The following is a 19,801-nucleotide window of genomic DNA, read 5'->3' on the forward strand; positions in this document are numbered from 1 at the left end:
TTCCCACGCAAAAGGGCGCCTCGCGAAATTGGGGGAGGAAACAGAAACACAACATTCCTCCTTGAAACGCAGTTTTACTCTCTGAACGACACAGGCTATCGCCCACAGCTAGGGTCGTAAACGCCGGGCTAGAGGTGGAGGGAGATGCTTGCGGTCAGCGAAGTGGGTTGGACTGGGGGTGGCGGTGAGGCTGTAGGGTTGCAGACCGCCCCTTGTGGGACTGTCTCTGCAATGTTTTTTAGTCGCTTCGTTTTCTCAAAAAACAAGGCCTGTCGGGAACGGCGTTCGTTGCCTGCACTTGTAAATATCGGTACATTGCACTGAAGATACGCTCGTTGGTGATTGCCGTTGTTTCTGCTGCTTGCTTTCAGATAGGAGATCTGATATTACAAAAGAACAGCGCAAGTCTTCTTTTCATCTTGCGAGAATTCTATAATTTACGTATAGAGGATCGTCATCATTGTTGCAAAAAAGTTTTTATATGAAAGCAGGTGTATCAAGTAGAATTAGCAGGAACCGAAAATGTCTGTTTTTTTTCTACAACGACACTTGCACGGGATTTATTTTAGGCGCGTGCACTTGGATAGCATCGAGACGAAGAAGAAGAACTCGTGCCAGTCACCACAATCTTCAGGTCCAGTAATTTCACTAGAGAACAAGAACAAGAGCAAGGTCCAGTCTGCTCCGAGGCAAAGGTAACTGAACTCCGTCAGAGGTTCGTCATTTTCGGAACTCGGCTTGCCTTCTCAGCTGTGGCGTAACGAAGAGTCTATAGGTGAACAAACGCGTCCTTTGATGTTGTGTTCCACATCCCGACCACCAACGTACGCCGTCGTTGCAAAATGCAACCAACTACATCTTTAAATATTGCAGGCCCAGCTTGTAGCCGGGAATGTCGATTTCATCACAGAGGGGCCATGCCTCTTCACGGGATGAACCTCGCCTGGAGGTTACCGGATCTGCCGTTCCAAACTCAATTCACATGCCGGTAGACGAGCAGGAGGCGCACCCACAAGGTAGGCATCATGAGCGCATTATTAATAAATATGGCTTAGGACGAACACGCATGTGTAGGAACACATTTTAAGGCACGCTACCCAGATGCTGTGGTTGGCCGTGAAACTAAACATGGAAGGTGCTTCAGCCCTTGTAACTTGGACATTTTTATTCGCTTCCGTTGTTTTGTGACAGGAATTACATCGACCAGACCAGTCGATGCTTTAATGTTAGGCTTTGTGAGCATGCGAATAAAATGGGCATAACGTCGCAGCCTCTCACCCTAGTTTTCAATCTAGGAATTACGGTTGCGTGCTGTTCCTTTACGAGTGCAATTCCAACGCAGGGCATCATGCATTTGACTAAATAGATTATCGTAGCAGCAGCAATTGCAGCGCTGGGTGACGCGTGTGTCAGTTTACCTCCCGCTGAGCTGTCAGAGAGGTCCCTCGGCATTTTGAGCTATGTGCAGAGGCGGGTTTGATAGGGTGGTGGTAATTCACAAAAGGCTTAATGCGTCGTTCCTTGTTTCATTGTCGCTGTCATATCTGATTTGTTCTCTTTCTTTTGTCTGTTTTCATCTACTGTGTGTTATGACGCAGCTGATCAACGAGCTGCACTAGTTTGTGTGTATATATTCAAACCGGCTTGTTATAAAATGTTGTAGAAAGTCAGCAGTCCGTCGTCGTGACGGATCATTCCTCATCTTCTCTGTACACTGCAGATTTATTCAGTATTGATTACCAACATGCCCATTGGAATAAGCGCAGTGCACGCCGATTTACGCATCGCTGGTGGCGGTGTTGCTAAATGCACTCGGCTAAAGAGGCAGCCGTCTGCCGTAATTTCTTGCGTCGTTGCTGGTGCTTCTCTGTTTGATGAACGTTTTTGGAGCAAAAACACACACACACACACACACACACACACACACACACACACACACACACACACACACACACGCACACACACACACACACCCTACGCATGTGTTTGGTGGCCGAAGCTTCGAGGCACGTTGAAGAAAAATTGTTGCGCGGTGGGGTACTCATATACATGGAACGATCGTGCAAGTGAGGCGATTCTAATCATTCTCCGCGAGGCCTCGTTAGCGGGGAAAACGGCAGCAATGGAGGACCGCAGTTCGGCGGGAAGTTTCTCGCTCTTACGCTTTCTTTTGCCGACTCGGTGTTACACTGGGTCATGTTTACATGGATGAGCAATGAAATTGCCACGTCCTACCCAAGTTATGGCTGAGCAAGTAAATTAACGCAATGAAAGACACAGACACAAGAAAGGGAGACTTTCTTCTGTCTGTGCCTTTTATTGCTCTAATTTACTTGTTCAGCCATGGAAAACCAACTAGCCCTACTCCTAGTACCCATGGTATGGTTTGGTTTGACAGAAAGACATTTCACTGCCATTGCCGCTTCTTTACCATTTTGTTATTTATAGTACAACTGTACGAGTGCATCATGCATGTCATGATGCGCTCATGATCATCAGGCTTGCAAGGACTGATTTTGTTTCATGTGGTCCGTCAAATTGCCAGATGTCACGCAGTTAATCCTTTTGTATCTATTTTATATATGCGTGGCTTCGCGCATGTTGAGCTGGTGCTAGTTGCTTCATGCAGAGCTCATTATCTTTTTTTAAGTTCGAAGTTTTCGCCTCGCCTCATTTGTAAGGGGCCTAAATCATCGGAATGTTTATAAGCTAGTGCTTCTTTAGCAGCTTTATTTTTTTCGCCCAAGGACATCTGCGATATTGGGGTTGCTTGGGAAATGTGTTAGAGAAGAGGTAGCTCAGGGCGAAGATTGATGTTAGCTGTTGCATATGGTATAACTGTTTGAATTTCTCAGAAAAAATTCGTGTCATATTTGTAAAGTCAGTACATGCTGTCTGAGCAAACATACCACGCAGACTGCTTTCTTTGTTTCACAGCTGAGTGCCTTTCTTTGGTGATGCGCATTTTGTATTCTATTCCTTCTCATTTATTTATGTATGCATTTATTTATTTACTTATTTATTTATTTATTTATTTGTTTCATCACTCATCATTAGTACAGGAGGAGGTCCAGGAGTTACAAAAGCTGTGCGGGAGACCTCCTATTAGTAATCTAACAACATACTAATTAATACATTATAGCAACATAGCAGCGACAGACATCAGATTACACGAAGTTAGCGAAGTAAATAATCAAGTACAAGGAAGGCGCTTACAATAATTGAAGTTCAAATCAAACAAGTAAATGAAATAAACACTGCGTGTCAGTAAATAAAAATGTGGTATTTGACACATTAAGGAAACATAGGAATGACATATATCAAAGAACACAAGGTTAACGTAGCTGATAATTAGAAACAGAAATATGCTTACAATATGCGAGGTACAAGTCAAATATATGGTATGCAGCAAGATACCTAACATTTCCAAGAAAAAAAATAAGGAAGACGTTTTACAACGTTTTACAAGACGGAATACTTTGGAACCGGCTGAAAAAAATAGTAGGCCAACAACGTTACCTCCTGCCTTTGGTCGTTGTCCAAGGCAGTAACCTTGAAGACCAGGCTAACGCCCTTGGACAGCATTTCGAGCATGTGTCCAGCTCCAAACATTATTCGTGATCATTCATTAAACTAAAACAATCAGCAGAAAGCAAGCCGTTGAATACGAAGCGTAGTGAAAATCTTACAACCGTCCATTTGGTGTTGCGAAGTTCAGGGAATCATTAAACAGTTGTCAAAGCTCTGCTCCCGGAGCCGCCAGAATTATGTATGAGATGATAAGGCATCTTCACCCTGACGCTCAAATGGCACTTCTGTCCCTCTTTAACGCTACTTGGGTAACTGGGTACCTTTCACTGGTACGGAGAGAAGACATCGTAGTACCCATTCTAAAACAAGGTAAATATCCATTGTCAGAGGAAAGTTACCGAACCATTGCATTAACAAGTTGTCGTTCCAAACTTTATGAAAAAAATGATAAACCACAGGTATTTGCACCTCCTTGAAGTAAACACCGCCTTGAGGTAAGATGGATTGCAGCCGCATTTGCAACCATATTTTAAAGATGTGACCTTCTTGTCAAACTGCCACGATGACCGCGCACGTCTTATTTCTGAAGCTTTTCACATCCATAATAGCGGCGACACATGTGTAAGCCTCCCTACCATTTCGCTCTTTCCGAAGGAGATAGGCTTCCTGTGGCATTGATTACAATTTATTGCCCCAGCCATGCTGAATTTTCGCCGCTTTTCTTGTACTTCGCAATAGTGGCAGTGTATACGCCATGCTCAAAACACCGATAACGCCGCCTGTCGCCAAGGCCGCGAAGCGTACGTGGGCTCGGGCGAGTACTGTTCCCGTCCGCGCCTATGCGCGTGATGTCATGTTTACGTTCTCGATCGTGATTTAACGCTTCTGTAAGCCTTCAGAGATGTCTTGAAATAAATGTTGCGTAGTTGGGTGCCTTAGAGCGCACAAAGACTCTCCAGGTACACACTTAGTTTCCGGTGCTGCTTCACGAGCAAGAGCGACGGCAGCAGTTATTCAACGGAGAAGATAAGCAATCGCGCTTCGTTTACCACAGTTTTAGAGCGATTACTATGTTGTTATCTTTTGATTGATACCGCTGCACTTTTAGTGAACGCCACCACGTTTAAAATTTGATTAGATTATTAGATTATGGGGTTTTACGCACCAAAACCGTGATATGATTATGAGGCAGGCCGTAGTGGGGGACTCCGGAAAATTGAACTACCTGGGGTTCTTTATTGGGCACCTAAATCTACGTACATGGGTGTTTTCGCCTTTCGCCCCCATCGAAATGCAGCCGCCGGTTTGCTACGCTGCACTGGGCTGGGGGTATAGGGATTGTAAAGACGACAAAAACCGACAGAAGAAAAAAAAAGTAAAAAAAAGTAGAAGAAAAAGAGAAAACAGGTAGCAGAAAAGGCTTTCCAATCACAGGCGTTCACACAGACCGCTCGATCTCAAGAAGCGCAGTAACTTTTTCACCGCCTTCTGATGCGTTGTTAAAGGGCTACTCCGGCTATCTTTCGATGTCCACAGATTTTAACAACATTTTAAATAAATGTTCTCTTCTGAACCAAACTATATGGCTGAAAGTCATTTAGATTTCCTGAAAATGAATCTTAAAAATTGGTTGCGTTCCCGACACATGAATTGCTGCTGGCCACCCTGTGTTTGCGCCGTCAGAGACTACACCCCACTGTCGCTGAAATCGTGGCTTAAATTGCCGCTGTCTAGATCGGAATCTCTGTAAAAGCTCCCTGTGTTGTCACGAGATATCATCAGCTTCGCTTCCTTGACGTTAGATCCACGTGTACTGCGTGTTTACATTATGGTAGTGTAGGAGCTGACGTCCTTGACTCATTGTGACGTCACACTAAGCAGCTACCCGTTTCAGCTTCGGTATCTCGTTTATTGCTCATTTAAAGTTATTGATAAATTTCTAAGCAAATTGAGCCACCCTAGCGGTGACAGGAATGTAAATACCATTTGAAAATGACAATATCCTAATATGGTAATAAAAAAATAACCGCCGGAGTTGCCTTTAAGTCGCGTCGACGTCGTAATATTCTTTCTTCCGACAGAGGCAGGCCGTCCAACTGGTTCAGCACGACGGAAAGCGATTCTCTCTGCAGAATGTACTGTGGGCACTGGCACGGAACATCACGAATGGCGAACATAGCGAAACTGTGAAGCGCTCATTGTGTTTAGATGCTTTGAACAAAGGGCTCCGTATTAAAAAGCAAGTGATGGCGCCTTCAAAAAAGCGTCACGGAATCTTCCATGCGTCGCACGGAATCGGCTGTTGGTCTACCTATCGATGGCACTGAAATGCGACATGCGGCGTAAACCGTTCGGTGTACGCTTGCGTCGGCTATCTGCATGTTGACTGTACAGCCAGGCGTCTGTAGCATTACAGGCTTTCGACAGGGCATTCAACGTCGTTTTGAATGCCTCTAATTATAAATTCGTGGTAATGGAAAACGCCTTCAACTTCGAAGCCCTGATGTGCGCAACCAATGCAGATTCAATTTATGCCAGCTGAATCATTCGTTGTGGCCAATTCTGAAACCTTTATGTTTCCTTTTTTGTTTCCTTGCTAGTAGTGCTAGCGAGTGCTTGTTCTATTTTACTTCTTTTGCACGAAATGGGTCAATATATGTTCATGTTGTTTCACTGTAGTTGTCTCTGCTTTGAAGGTGATTTCAATGTAGCACGTGGTTTACAAGAATCATTTATTTCCATGCTTTGTATTTGCTTTCAAACTGTTCATATTGTGTCAACGTACTCTTTTAACTAATTAAAAAGCGCTGCGTTGGCTATTCAGACTCGCGGCACTGCAACAGGCGATACAACATACGGTTTAATTCTGTATTTGGGTGCGAGGGTGATGCTAGTAAAAATGGTGGTGACATCAAAAAATAACAAAATATAAAAGCAATATGCTCTGGACTGACCAGCGAGGCAAATTTTCAGCTATGGCGTCTTCTGATATCTCACTCGCGTGCTCCTGTGAAATCATCGAAACGCTGTGCTTGTTTAACGATGGAACATGTGAAATCTATGCTGTGCAGTGGTAAGGCACAAGGAAAAAAACAATCAACCCTTACTTATCGCCGGAGTGCTATATGTACAATTTCTCTCAAGCTCATCGTGCTGGTTTGCAAGCTTTACCGTCGCTGGCTATTCACGTGGCCGCACCTGTACGAACCCTTCGCAGGCGCGATGGTGCTCCCTCAACCTGCTAGAAAAATACACGGCATGTAAACTAAGCAACTGTGTGCATAAAGAACGTTGGTTCATGGGCCAACAAATGAAGCCATCAGCGGCCGCAGCGTTATAATGAAAGCGGCATACTGGCGATGAGCTCCATTTCGTAGGCAATGATCCATGATCTTGTCCATGATCTTGTCCATGATCACCTGCGGCAAACACTCGGCGCGTAAGGAGGCAATGTCGTCCCAGAAAGCCGTGAAGTTGGACACATTTCCACTATCGTACAGAGCGATTTCCTTGCGCACACTGCCACCGCAGAATTAACAATCTGGGACACGCACAAGCGGCAAATCGCACGTACACAGTTCAGTCATGCCTGCAGTGGAAGCAGGTGTCTACCGCACGAGGCCGGCCTGCGGTTGCAACGGTCGCCGCTACGTCGATTTCAGTGGCGCCCCTGTAGGCGCTGCGCATGGTGTATATATAATTAATTACCTCTCTCCACCTTGCGGGTTTCCGCAGAACTATTATGTCAAACTCTTGCCTTTGCTTCGAGTAGTTGAGAAATTCGACTTCGCCCTACCATCTGCTTGCCGCCTGGTTAGCTCAGATGGTAGAGCGGCTGCCCCGGAAAGGCGGTGGCCCCGGGTTCGAGTCCCGGACCAGGACAAATTTTTCTTCAACTGCGAGGCTTTTCTTTCGAGGAACCCGTATGGGTTTCCTTCGTAGCAGTTGCTACGAACGGGTGGATGTCTGATTTTCTCTTCATTAATATACAGGGTGTTTCAGTGAACACTCCCAAAAATTAATAAAGGTTGCCTGTGGCAGATAGCACAATTCTAGTTCATGAGGTGGTCGACTCGAAGCGGCTGACACTACTTGCGCCAAAAATTGATATCTATAATCCAATAATTAGCAAAAATTTACTAATGAACTTGTAAAATAATAAACTTTGGAAATTCTGACCATGGAGTTCGCAAGGCGGATCCACTTGGAACGAATTCTCAGAATGACACCAGTTCCGGGATATGAACTCCCAAACTTTGTGGAGAAATGCGTTAACGTTTGAGTTACTTCCTTAACAAAACGTTTTATGTAGCCAAGCACAAAACTAACCGGAACGCCAATGCATGGTGAAACTGGTGCCATCCTGAGAATTTGTTCCAAGTATATCCGCCTTGCGAACTCCATGGCTAGAATTTGTAAATTGCATATGGGCCACAGGGTAATTAGTTTAAAGGTCGATTAGCGAAATGTTGTTAATTAGTCGATTAAGCATTTGAATTTTTTTATAGGTAGTACCCGCCGCTTAGTGTAGACCACCTCATGAACAAGAATTGTGCTATCTGCCGCAGGCAACGTTCAAAAAATGTTGAAAGTGTTCATTGAAACAACCGGTATATGCTGTCTGAAAGAATAAAGGCACTTGGTTGTTAGTCAGCGCAGTGGTCTGTGTCCCCCTTTCCGTCCTGTCGTTTAGCGCTCTTTTCTGCTCGTAATCATAGACGAACCAGCCCAAATGTGTACCCTTCTGCAGTTATATGAGCACGCTTCTCTTTTGTTGTCTTTCACGTTTATCCAGTGTACGTGGAGTGGACAAAATAAAAGGTGCTGGACAGCGTGACTAGTTACAGTCGAGGAATATGGAAGTATCTCCGCAGCTGTTTAATGTATTCAAGAACAATGACAACACACCTATTGATCAGATATACTGTCTACGTGCAAGCAGAAAGAAAAAGAATAATTTACATTTAATTTCAGGGACTGCTGCTGTCACAGTCTGATTGATGTATATTATTCTTCATTTACCTTTTGGCGAAACCGATTCTCTACTCGCAGTGACAACAGTGCCTACGGCAAACGCAGCACCTTCGACCGGGGCACTGGAGCGAGCCAGCGCCGCACCGCATGTTGCAGATAATAGCGGATCTGAAAATGCGGCCGCCGAGCAAGAAGCCACAACAACGAATGAGGCGACGAATAAGCCTACTGAAGTGACGGGTGGCACTGTATTAATGTCACCCATGAAGAAGATTGCCGCGGATTCCATCACGGTTGCTGAGATCCAGTCCAGCGTTGCGGCAGCTTCGGCAGCACTCTCAGCAAACAAGCCAGCTAACATCCAAGACCACAGGAATGAGAGTGCAGCACAAGACGTCGTTGCGGTAGCGTGTGACTCTCATGGTGACGCCACAGAAAGGAGTGTGACCCCGTCGATTCCACCTCATGCAGCCTTTGCGAAACGTCAGGTCATCGCTACAGGGGCAGTGCCTGAGAATACGAATGCCGCGACGACGGGCGAAAGCTTTGCAGGTGATACTGGGAATGTGGACTCTGCGGCCGCGAACTCTGCGGTCCCGCTTGCCGCAGACCCAAATGTGGCAGCATGTCCGTTACCACCGGCACTGCCACAACTCGAATGCGCACTTGTCGCTGCGCCGGACGATGTAGGTACAGAGGCAGAAGCCCGCATGCGGCTGTATCTGACCGTAGCCATAACATATTTGGCATCGCTGTCATTTGGGTTATCCGTGGGTTACTCGTCGCCAGCGCTTCCAAGCATACGGGAGGCGATGGAGTTCAGCGAAACTGACAGTGACTGGTTCGGCGCTCTTGTCATGCTTGGTGCAGCCATAGGAGGCCTAAGTGGCGGTAAGCTGGCGAACATTTAGTGCGAACATTCCACGAAATCATTGCAATGAAGCACGTGGTTTTGGGACTACTTGTATAGCTCAGCTATGATGAGACGAGATGCTGGGAAAGTGTTAGACCAACCGTAGGGAAGGTGAAGTAGGAATCCCGGAATGTTTAGAACCGATAAAATGCGTAACGATAGAATGCGACCGATAGAATGCGTAAGGTTCCGCATGTTGAATGAATCTCGGGTGTAAAAGGGGTGTTCAGTGCGCCTTGGTTTGGCCGCTAATATTCTTAAGCATGTTAGGTTCCCCAGGAATTATGTTATGAAATTTAACGAAAATTCGTCGCTACTTCGTGGTGTGGCAAAGACGCTGCAGAAGTGTCTGCCAGGTGCTTTTGAGTTTCTTGGAAAGATGAAAGTTATGCTAACTGCAAAAGACGAAGCAATGCAGCAACGCGAGTTTGGTGGAGAACCAATGTGCGAAGTGTATGTTTGTGCAACGAGGCTACTCTTAGCAGTCGTATACTTCATCTGTAAGTCGTATTTGTGCCCGCCTTTCTTGATGCTTAAAAATGTTCATGAGCGCGTTGAACTCCAGTCTTCGCTTTTTCTAAATGACAACGAGTTTGCGCTGGCTATTTAGTATTTTTCTTTGTTTAACATTGCTTACATGATTATTTGTTCTATACAGTAGCACAAGTCGAATACTCATATTTAATCAGTTCAATTAAATTCGCTCATGAGGTACATTCTGACTGGCATATTGAGCTAAAAGCCCTAAAAAAGAGCTGCATGACGTCCAAAAGGTGGTACAAGGCAACCTGTGACAATCACATAACTAAAGCTTCAAATAAGTAGATCAAATTGGCGCGTGTCTACGAAGAATAAGAGATTCGGTAATTACGGAATAATGACCTCGAACAACACATAAAACTAATAAGCACTTGCACAAACACGCCCACACACAATATATATATATACAGATAGAATGTGTAATGAAGAAATAGGCAACAGCACATAAGCCCTGTATGTCGTGTAATCTTACACATCGTTACAAATCTTTCAAACTACAACGAGTAGAGATGAACACGCTACCAACCCTGTTGAGTAAATCACAGAAATGTAACCGTAGGAGAGAAAGTGGTATTAGTGAGCATATTAGAATAGCTTCTCAATTTCGCCCTTTCCCGCGTCTTATGTTTGCCATAAGATTTCGTCAACTAATCACGAATTCAGTCATTCTGTTTTCCATATAAGCACCGCTTTGTTTTTCTTCATTATTACGCACTGCTGCAGGTCGTCAAGTGAACACGATCGGCCGTCGCAACACTCTGATCGCCTCGTCGCTCTGGTTCATGTTCGGTTGGCTATGCCTGGCGGTGGCCACTCCCAAGGCGGCGCTGTTCGTCGGCCGCCTGCTCACGGGCGTCGGCACCGGCACGGTGGCACTCGCCGTCAGCGTCTTCATCTCGGAGATCTCTCCAGCCAACTACCGGGGCCTGCTGAGCACGGGAGCCAACTGTGTTCTGGGTTGCGGTGTTTTGCTCGTCTTCGTGCTCGGCAAATACCTCGGCTTCTGGCTCCTGGCGGTCTGCTGCCTGCTGCCGGCGGCGGCCATGAGCGTCTTGTTGTTCTCGTGTCCCGAGTCGCCCCGCTGGCTGCTGAAGCACAATCGACGCGACAGTGCGGCTAGAGCGCTGCGCTTTTACTTCGGCCCCGGCGCCGCGAGCGAACTGACCATCTTGGAGGCCGCGGTGTCGCGCAAGGGCGGCGCGGCTGCTGCGGCCTTCTCGTTGCGAGACATGGCATCGCCGCGCGTCTACCGGTCTTTCCTGTGCGTCCTGCTCACCATGACGATGCAGCAGCTGTCAGCCATTAGCTTGATCATCACGTTTACCCAAGACATCTTCGAACAGGCCGGCACAACCATATCGCCAGAGAACTCTGCTATTATTGTGGCATTTATACAGGTGAGGCCCCATCAGGTATGTAGCCTAGAAGTCGCTGCTTTTATGGGCGCGCATTAAACGGAATGATTAATTCAATACGTCTCGAAGGTATGGATACCTAGGAGGGTTATTGCTGCTGCTTATACATAGTTTGCACGTGATGTCACATCCGTCGTCGGTTCTCACCGCCTGTCGTTGCAGGCTACCTCGCTGTTCGTTCGCCGTTCGTTTCGACACACGTTTACGGTCCTATAAACGGTGCGATGGCAAAAGTACGATCCCCGAATTTGGCCCTTCGTATATGGACGAACTTGTGCGGCCAATGCAGGCTTGCTATAACGAAAAGGTCGAAACGTGCGATTGCGTGGGCCCGTATAACTGCGGTTTGGTGGGGCTGCGATTTTATACCCCGAGGTGTTGCCAGCCACGACGTGCTTGGATATGATTATAATTATCTGCTGATGTCTGCGAACTACGTCACTCTGCAAGAAAAGAAGTTCTGGAAACTTTGCTAGGTTGATGTATAATTGGGCGAGAAACATATCGGCGTAGCGCCTGACGGCGGGTCTTCGTCATTAGCGAAACCAATACAAAGAAGTTCCTTCGCGTGCGGCAGTGAAACTTTTTTCCCCTCCTTATGCTTTGAGTCGCTCTGTTCCCGGACTGCCCTGCTTGTCACACAGGCTCAATCATGAGTGCACAATTTTTCTTTAGTCGGTTCGAAACGCAAGCGGGTAAAATGCAAAACAGGTGGTCGCTACATTCTTTGAGCTTCCATTTTAATGCGTAAGCATTCTATGGGGAGTTCCCCAGTAAAATCTGTCCGTAACGTGCGATGTTGCACACCCTTTATCTGCAAAATAAATGCATATTTGACGAATACATTTAATAGTTATAATAGGGTAAATGCAGGTGATCCCCGTAGCTTTAGAATCAAGTTTCAAGAATCAAGAAGCGCAAAAGTCGAAGAAGCAAAAACAGCTTCGCTTTAAACTTGGCGACCTCGCTGCCGCCGCTTCAAAGTCGTAACTAAAAAAGGAAAACAAAGAAGAAATCTGTGGTGTGGCAAAAAAAAAGAAAGTTGTGACGGCGTTTCCGCTCAGTTGATACAATATATCCGCAAAATAAATGCATAATTGGTCTAGTTAACATATGCCATCGTTATAGTGGTATAATAGAAGATGGTTGGCAGCGGTGGGTAGACATACATAAGCTACCTAAATAAGTAAGCGAGAGCACAGTAGCAACTGAACCAAAGAATGCTTATGTATAAGTAGACGGTTATCAGAACTTCTGCAGCATCTTTCTAGGTGGCAGGTGCTCCTAGACCGTAAACATTTTGTTTCGTAAAAACCAGTTCAAAATTTAGGCATGCGGCGATCATTTGTCCTTACCGTGTGTTTGAACATAACAGCAGCGGCTGGACATGAGTTGCTTCAAATAAGTTTTGGTTTGACATCTTAATGTGCTTAGGGGAGGAGAAACTCGGCGCATCGTTTTGATTCGTCGTCATTAAAAGCGCAAGCGACGAAGGAAACGAGACAACATGGTGCATGCACAGTTTTTGTCGCCTCGCTTGCTTATTACTTTCTTATTTTTAATTTTTTTGTCTTCATTGCTGGCACTGCCTCCAGCCATGAATCCATCACTAAAGTCTGGATATGGACCATTCGTGATCTGAACATGATTCCCATTTACCCGGGTTACCGGGGTAACAACAGACATTTACTTATTCCCATCAGCAGGGAGTGTTCGCGGTGCCCTGTTATCACTTTCGGTAAACGGTGCAGACTTATACATGCCTCTTTCTGCTTACTTTGGCTTCTTTTGGCGGTGTTACTCTCTGCGCGGAAAGTTAAAATGGCGTATGTCGGCAAGGTCACGACGCGAGAAGGAACCTCGGATCAACAACGACACAGCAGCCGAGTACGCCGCAGGTACCCAGTGATGACGGATATACTCGCGGAGCGGACTGGAAGTGAAGCACGTGCAAATTATGTATAGACTAGAATTTACAGCGCTTCTAGGGGGCAGCCATCTTTTGCTAGGGACTACGGGAATGGACCTCACCCTTTCGTAGACAGCGTGACTTCATGGGTCGTGCGCAAAACGAAGTTCCAGCCTTGTGCAAAGAGCTGGTAGACAAAACATTCGCCTCGTGAAATGGCATCTGCTGCGATGAATTTCGCCGGGTATGTAAGTTCGCTCCCAGGAGCTGCCCGTCAGCGGTACGCCGAACTGTTCGTCAGGGTACTGCGGCAAGCAGTACCCCGATTTTTTTTTCTTAGACGGTCGGAAAAAGGATCTGAAGTGCTCGTTGAACGTGCATTTTGGCGACATATATTTTTACCTCGTGAACAAAACTGGATCACACACTAAATGGGAGCAATGAAATGGTACCTCTCGCTTAAGGCCTACGGCCTTGCTATGGAGGGACAAGCATGGGCGTTTGGCTTAGTTCACTGACCTTTGAGGATGCGGGTGATTGACATATCCGATCATGATCAAAAAGCTAGATCACGATTGAATGGATCCAGTTAGAGCAAAATCTCAATCGGAAATGCACATGTAGCAGCACTGCATTAGGATCTGGCTCGGTCGTGATCGAAAGTGCCCGTGTGACATCAGTCGATGTCCTGCGGTCATTTCTCCCACGGTCGCCTCCCGTGTTCGCTCTCTAGTTTAACATCACCCAGCATGAGAACAGCCGGACACTGCCAAGGCAGGAGCAGCTTAGTTGAAGTTTTAGAGAAAAGTGCAAGTACATACTGCAGAATATGTCGGTGTCTGACAGCTGCCATTGGTCAAGGCGCATTACCAGCCCTCGCTTTTCTCGCCGTTTCTCATCTTTTGCGAATCGGAAAAAGCCGATCCCACTGCCTTCTGTCGCCGCTATTTACGCATCAAACTACGCAGCAAATTTCTGGCATGACGAACCAGCTCTGTGGACGGACACAAAGCGCACACACACACACACAAAAAAAAGAACTGCTGGCTCTCCCGTAATCGATAGTAGATGCAAGCACGAAATGGCAACCGGCGAAGCAGATTGGTAGGAGATGATACTAGCCACAATATTAAGATGGATATAGTACATGTGCGCAACGGCACACTCCACCACACCACACTGCATAACACCGCACCCTGCCATACTGTGCACTGGTCCATATAGACGCTGCCCAGCAACACGAAGAAAACCGGCTGAAGGCGGCTCGACAGGCAGGGGAGGACACCAGGGAGAGAAAAAAAAAATTACTTGCATCTTTCCAGGTGACGCAAAACCCGCGCCGCTGAACTTACGGACCACTGGTTTTCATAAGAGCACAGGCAAACCTGTCTCAGCGCCAAAAGATGACATTGAAGTGCATGGTGCCCTGTATCCGGCCTTTTCATTTTCAACATTGCTGTTGGAAATGCAGATACAACTTCAGCGTACTAGAAGTTACAGCTTGAATGACATTGTGCACAAACATTTAGAAACAACTCGGAAGCAATATTTTTTGTAACTTGTTTGGGCCGTAACTAGCGTATGTAATGCGGTCTTGTACATGGAGTTGTGGGCCACAGGGCGCATTTTAGTAAGTTTGGACTGGTTTCCCGGATGATCTCGTTTTATTCTTATCTTGCCCGGAAAACCGCTCTGACTTTTGGCTCAAGGTCAGTTGAAGGTCGGCGACAACAGGAGCTGAAAGCATTTCGTGCTTAAAGAGAACACTCGCAATGTAATGCGTGTGGGGTGAGTTCTTTGCGCACGAAACACTCCCGCGTGTACCCGAAGGTCTCGTGATCGACATGTCGTGCCGTTGGCTTCGAGAGGTCTGTTGGTAGAAGGAGCTAAAGAACAACAGCGGTAACGTTCAGCCGGTTCTCATCACTTGACTGCCGCTTATTATTCTATCCTGTCTTCAGCGGCGCCGTTATCAAACCAGTAGCCATGCGTGGCTGCGCCGACAGCTGGCGATGCAGGTCGAAATTTGGTGCGCTTGCTCTAAATGGGTGTGCTAGAGTGAATGATCATGTCGATACTTCAGCACATGTAAGAAAAGTTAAGCCGTGCAAACGACCGCTTTTTACAGCGAAGCTGTATGCCTCTACCGTCCAAGGAAATTTTTGGTCGTTGTAAGAAAAAAAAAAAAAAACTCCCCATACGTGCGCCGATCCCGGAGATAGTACAATACCTGCCCGACCTGCAGCAGAGGTGCAGCAGGCGTTAAACACTCCCTGTAAGATCCCGCGGTGGAGGTGAAGCAGGCGTTAAGCACTCCCTGTAAGTGGACCGATCCCGAAGATATCGATGTCGGGTCAACATAGGCGGAGGTGAAGCAGGCATTAAGCACTCCACATACGTGGGCCGGTCCCGAAGATAGTCCAATGCCAGGCCGACAGCGGCGGAGGTGAAGCAGGCGTTAAACACTCCCCATACATGGGCCGATCCCAAAGATAGTGCAATGCCGGGCCGATCCACGGCGGAGGTGAAGCAGGCGTTAAGGACTCTCCATGCGTGGGCCGATCCCGAATGTAGTGCAGTGCCGGACTGAAGCAGGCGCAAAGCACTCCCCCATATGTGGGCCCATACCGAGTTAGTGCAATGCCGGAGCGGCGGAGATGCAGTTCGCCATTAAAGGGTCCACATACACAGCTTGCAAATAGAATTGCAAATAGAATCAGGAACACCTTAGACTTCTGTCAACCAAAGGACCAGGCAGGATTCCGTAAAGGCTACTCAACAATAGACCATATTCACACTATCAATCAAGTGATAGAGAAATGTGCAGAATATATAACCAACCCTTATATATAGCTTTCATTGATTACGAGAAAGCGTTTGATTCTGTCGAAACCTGAGCAGTCATGGAGGCATTACGGAATCAGGGTGTAGATGAGCCATATGTAAAAATACTGGAAGATATCTATTGCGGCTCCACAGCCGCCGTAGTCCTCCATAAAGCAAGCAACAAAATCCCAATAAAGAAAGGCGTCAGGCAGGGAGATACGATATCTCCAATGCTATTCACAGCGTGTTTACAGGAGGTATTCAAAGACCTGGATTGGGAAGAATTGGGGATAAAAGTTAATGGAGAATACCTTAGTAACTTGCGATTCGCTGATGATATTGCCTTGCTTAGTAACTCAGGGGACCAATTGCAATGCATGCTCACTGACCTGGAGAGGCAAAGCAGAAGAGTGGGTCTAAAAATTAATCTGCAGAAAACTAAAGTAATGCTTAACAGTCTCGGGAGAGAACAGCAATTTACAATAGGCAGCGAGGCACTGGAAGTCGTAAGGGAATACATCTACTTAGGGCAGGTAGTGACGGCGGATCCGGATCATGAGACGGAAATAATCCGAAGAATAAGAATGGGCTGGGGTGCGTTTGGCAGGCATTCCCAAATCATGAACAGCAGGTTGCCATTATCCCTCAAGAGAAAAGTATATAATAGCTGTGTCTTACCAGTACTCACCTACGGGGCAGAAACCTGGAGACTTACGAAAAGGGTTCTACTCAAATTGAGGACGACACAACGAGCTATGGAAAGAAGAATGATAGGTGTAACGTTAAGTGATAAGAAAAGAGCAGATTGGGTGAGGGAACAAACGCGAGTTAATGACATCTTAGTTGAAATCAAGAAAAAGAAATGGGCATGGGCAGGACATGTAATGAGGAGGGAAGATAACCGATGGTCATTAAGGGTTACGGACTGGATCCCAAGGGAAGGGAAGCGTAGCAGGGGGCGGCAGAAAGTTAGGTGGGCGGATGAGATTAAGAAGTTTGCAGGCACGGCATGGCCACAATTAGTACATGACCGGGGTTGTTGGAGAAGCATGGGAGAGGCCTTTGCCCTGCAGTGGGCGCAACTAGGCTGATGATGATTATGATGATGATGATGATGATGATACACAGCTTCGCTGGTCATCCTTCGTGAGAGTCGAAGGGCACAGATTTTTTTACTGGCTTAAATTGCCGCCTTAAGTCATTCACTGAATATTCAGATATATTACTCTTGATGGCAACCTTCTTCCAGGCCAGCAATAAGGCAACTAGTCTCTTTTCTTTAAATTTGTCACTTTGTCTTTAAAGCAAGACAAGGTGGAGCTTTATAAACTTTTGATTAAGCCGATTGATTGGTTCATTCATACAATGGTTGCTTGTTACGCCATTCGCATTTTTATTTGTATCTCGTTCGTGTGTGAGAGATGAGCGCATCGCAGTGCTGGGACTCATTCTCTCCATTCCCGATGTGTTGCACGAATCGCTGTTAATAATTTTTAGAGAGTTACAATCGCTAGGTATGAAGCTTTCATGCAATGTATGGAAAAAAATTCATATGATAATGTCTGTCCACTATAACGTCCCCGGCTCTACATTTCAGGTGGTCATGGTAGGAGTAGCCACGTTTCTCGCCGACCGCCTTGGCCGCAAAATTCTGGTGCTGTTTTCGTCGGCAGTGTCATCAGTCTGTCTTGGCGCACTTGGCCTGTACTTCTACTACAAGTCAAACGGGGGCGACAACTTCACGGAGACCTACGGTTGGCTACCTTTGACCAGCCTCTGCATCTATTTTGTCGGCTACTCTGTGGGCCTGGGCCCATTGCCTTGGGTAATTCTGGGCGAAATGATTCCCCTGAAGGCTAGGGCGTTTGCGACCGGAACTTGCACCGCGATTGTATTTACCGAGGGGTTCGCGGTCATCATAAGCTACAACGGTATGCGTGCTGCCCTGGGAATGGCTGGAACCTTCTGGCTGTTTGGCGCCGCTCTTGCTATTAGTTTTGTTCTTTTTTTGCTATTCGTCCCTGAGACAGGAGGGAAGAGCCTAGAAGACATCGAGAAGCTCTTTGGCCGCAGTACACCGTCACAACACGAATCACTGGTGAAGAACGAAGCTCAGAATGTGAACTAGTTTGGTTCGTTTTTGCTTTCGCGCATCATCGTCATGACAGTGCATTCGCGCACTCGACATGCGTAAGATGTTATCATAAATGTGGTAATTTAAATGGCTGTGCTATGGTTTTGGTAAGAGTGACTTGAATAAGGTGAGTAAGTGGTGCTTGGCAGTGGATTACTTCCGCATGTTTCAAAAGAAACTGGAAGAAAATGTCTCTGATGCGCAAAAATGGCATGGGACTTCGATGATGGTCGCGCGCGTGCTGCGCAACTTCTGCAATGACGAATAGCAAATTCAAGCTTAAGAGGATGCTTTAGCTGTGGCTCGGGCCCAACTCCAACGCCGCCAATTCAAATAAAGGTAAAACGCAAAAACGTTTTTCTGAGATAACCCGTGGGCCGATTTTAATGAAATTTGTTGTATTTGAGAGAGAAAGTCAAATTATAGTGGATGTTGCAAGCGAAATTCCGATTTAGAGCCTAACGTTTGTTTAAAAATTTTTCAAAGATTCGAAGGTTTGAAAAAAAAAAGAAGCACGATGTTTACAAATTCATAGCTCTGCATCAAGAAAAGATATCGCGGTTCCGTAAACGGCATCCATTATATCATTGAAAGCGGGCAAATTCGATATGTCATTTTACAGCTTACGTGACTTTGTTACGTTGTGTACGAAGGTTCTGCAAAAGCTGTATTTCCATATTACTAATGTTTTTTAAATTGATGTGTAACATATCGATTTTGTGTGCTTTAGATGTACTATTAGATGCAATTCACAGAATTGTATTATCGCTGTTCGTTGCTGAGTTACAGAGTTGTAAACTTGATAGTTTCTTTTCTTCTCGAAAAATTTTGATTTTTGCCAATTGTTATTAAAAGAATGAGGACCTAAATCAAAAATTAGAAACTGACAGTCACTAGATTTTAAGTGTTTCTTTTAAATGCAACAAGCCTCGTCACATTTAGTGCCATGGTTGCCGAGAAAAACGAATTCTCCTTTTACATGTATTTAGATAGGAGCACCCGAGCTAAAGCTTCCTCTTAAGAGCAACTCTGTAGCGTTGGAGATGATAATTCTCTGTCATGTTCTTATTTCAGATAGGTTTGGCCAATCTGTTAAGCGCCAGCGGTGTACGATTGCATAGTTGCGCTGCCGAGGACGAGTGTGACTACGCCGGAGCTGCCGCCTTCGCTGATTATTGTTTTTGTCTCGTTTACTGAGGAGGATTTTACCTTTCAATTACGTTGTAGTTCATTTAGCATGCAATGAGTGCCTTTAAGGTTTAGGAGTGTTGTTACATAAGGGTGAGTGCAGTGTTTCGAACAGGTGCTCCACTCCTTAGCGTTCCTTCCCGCCTTTAACGACGCAAGTGGTGCGCAATCTATTTAATCCTTTGCTATCGGATCTCGCTGTACCTATAGAGAGCCAATGTTCTAGCTTTTTAGGTTGCGCGAGGTAGACGCGTAGCGTCGCAAGTTCCCATGGCAGGGTAAAGTTCGCCCTGTGTGCTGAGATATTCGTCATATGTCAGGTACCGTGGGCACCTCACAATCCGAGTCTTTCCATGCCCCGCGCTTGGAGT

At 46.2% G+C, this 19,801-nt stretch overlaps 1 protein-coding gene and 1 non-coding gene across 2 annotated transcripts; both read left to right on the forward strand.

Moving 5' to 3' along the window:
* Positions 1–916: 916 nt before the first annotated feature.
* Positions 917–18,330, forward strand: LOC135902194 (solute carrier family 2, facilitated glucose transporter member 8-like). The gene is made up of 4 exons (XM_065432167.1): positions 917–1,016; positions 8,584–9,396; positions 10,682–11,355; positions 17,706–18,330. Exons 1-4 carry the CDS (start codon positions 983–985, stop codon positions 18,234–18,236), a joined length of 2,052 nt encoding a protein of 683 aa, XP_065288239.1. The 5' UTR covers positions 917–982; the 3' UTR covers positions 18,237–18,330.
* On the forward strand, positions 7,340–7,414 carry TRNAS-GGA (transfer RNA serine (anticodon GGA)). Its single transcript has one exon. It is a non-coding gene; the product is annotated as a tRNA-Ser (tRNA).
* Positions 18,331–19,801: the final 1,471 nt, after the last annotated feature.

The sequence above is a fragment of the Dermacentor albipictus genome, chromosome 4 (assembly GCF_038994185.2).
Source record: "Dermacentor albipictus isolate Rhodes 1998 colony chromosome 4, USDA_Dalb.pri_finalv2, whole genome shotgun sequence".
NCBI lineage: Eukaryota > Metazoa > Arthropoda > Arachnida > Ixodida > Ixodidae > Dermacentor > Dermacentor albipictus.

Coding starts and splice junctions, on each gene's coding strand:
- LOC135902194 (XM_065432167.1), top strand. CDS start 983: ATGCCGGTAGACGAGCAGGAGGCGCACCCACAAG. Junction 1,017..8,583: donor GCAGGAGGCGCACCCACAAG/GTAGGCATCATG, acceptor CTCTACTCGCAG/TGACAACAGTGCCTACGGCA. Junction 11,356..17,705: donor TTATTGTGGCATTTATACAG/GTGAGGCCCCAT, acceptor TCTACATTTCAG/GTGGTCATGGTAGGAGTAGC.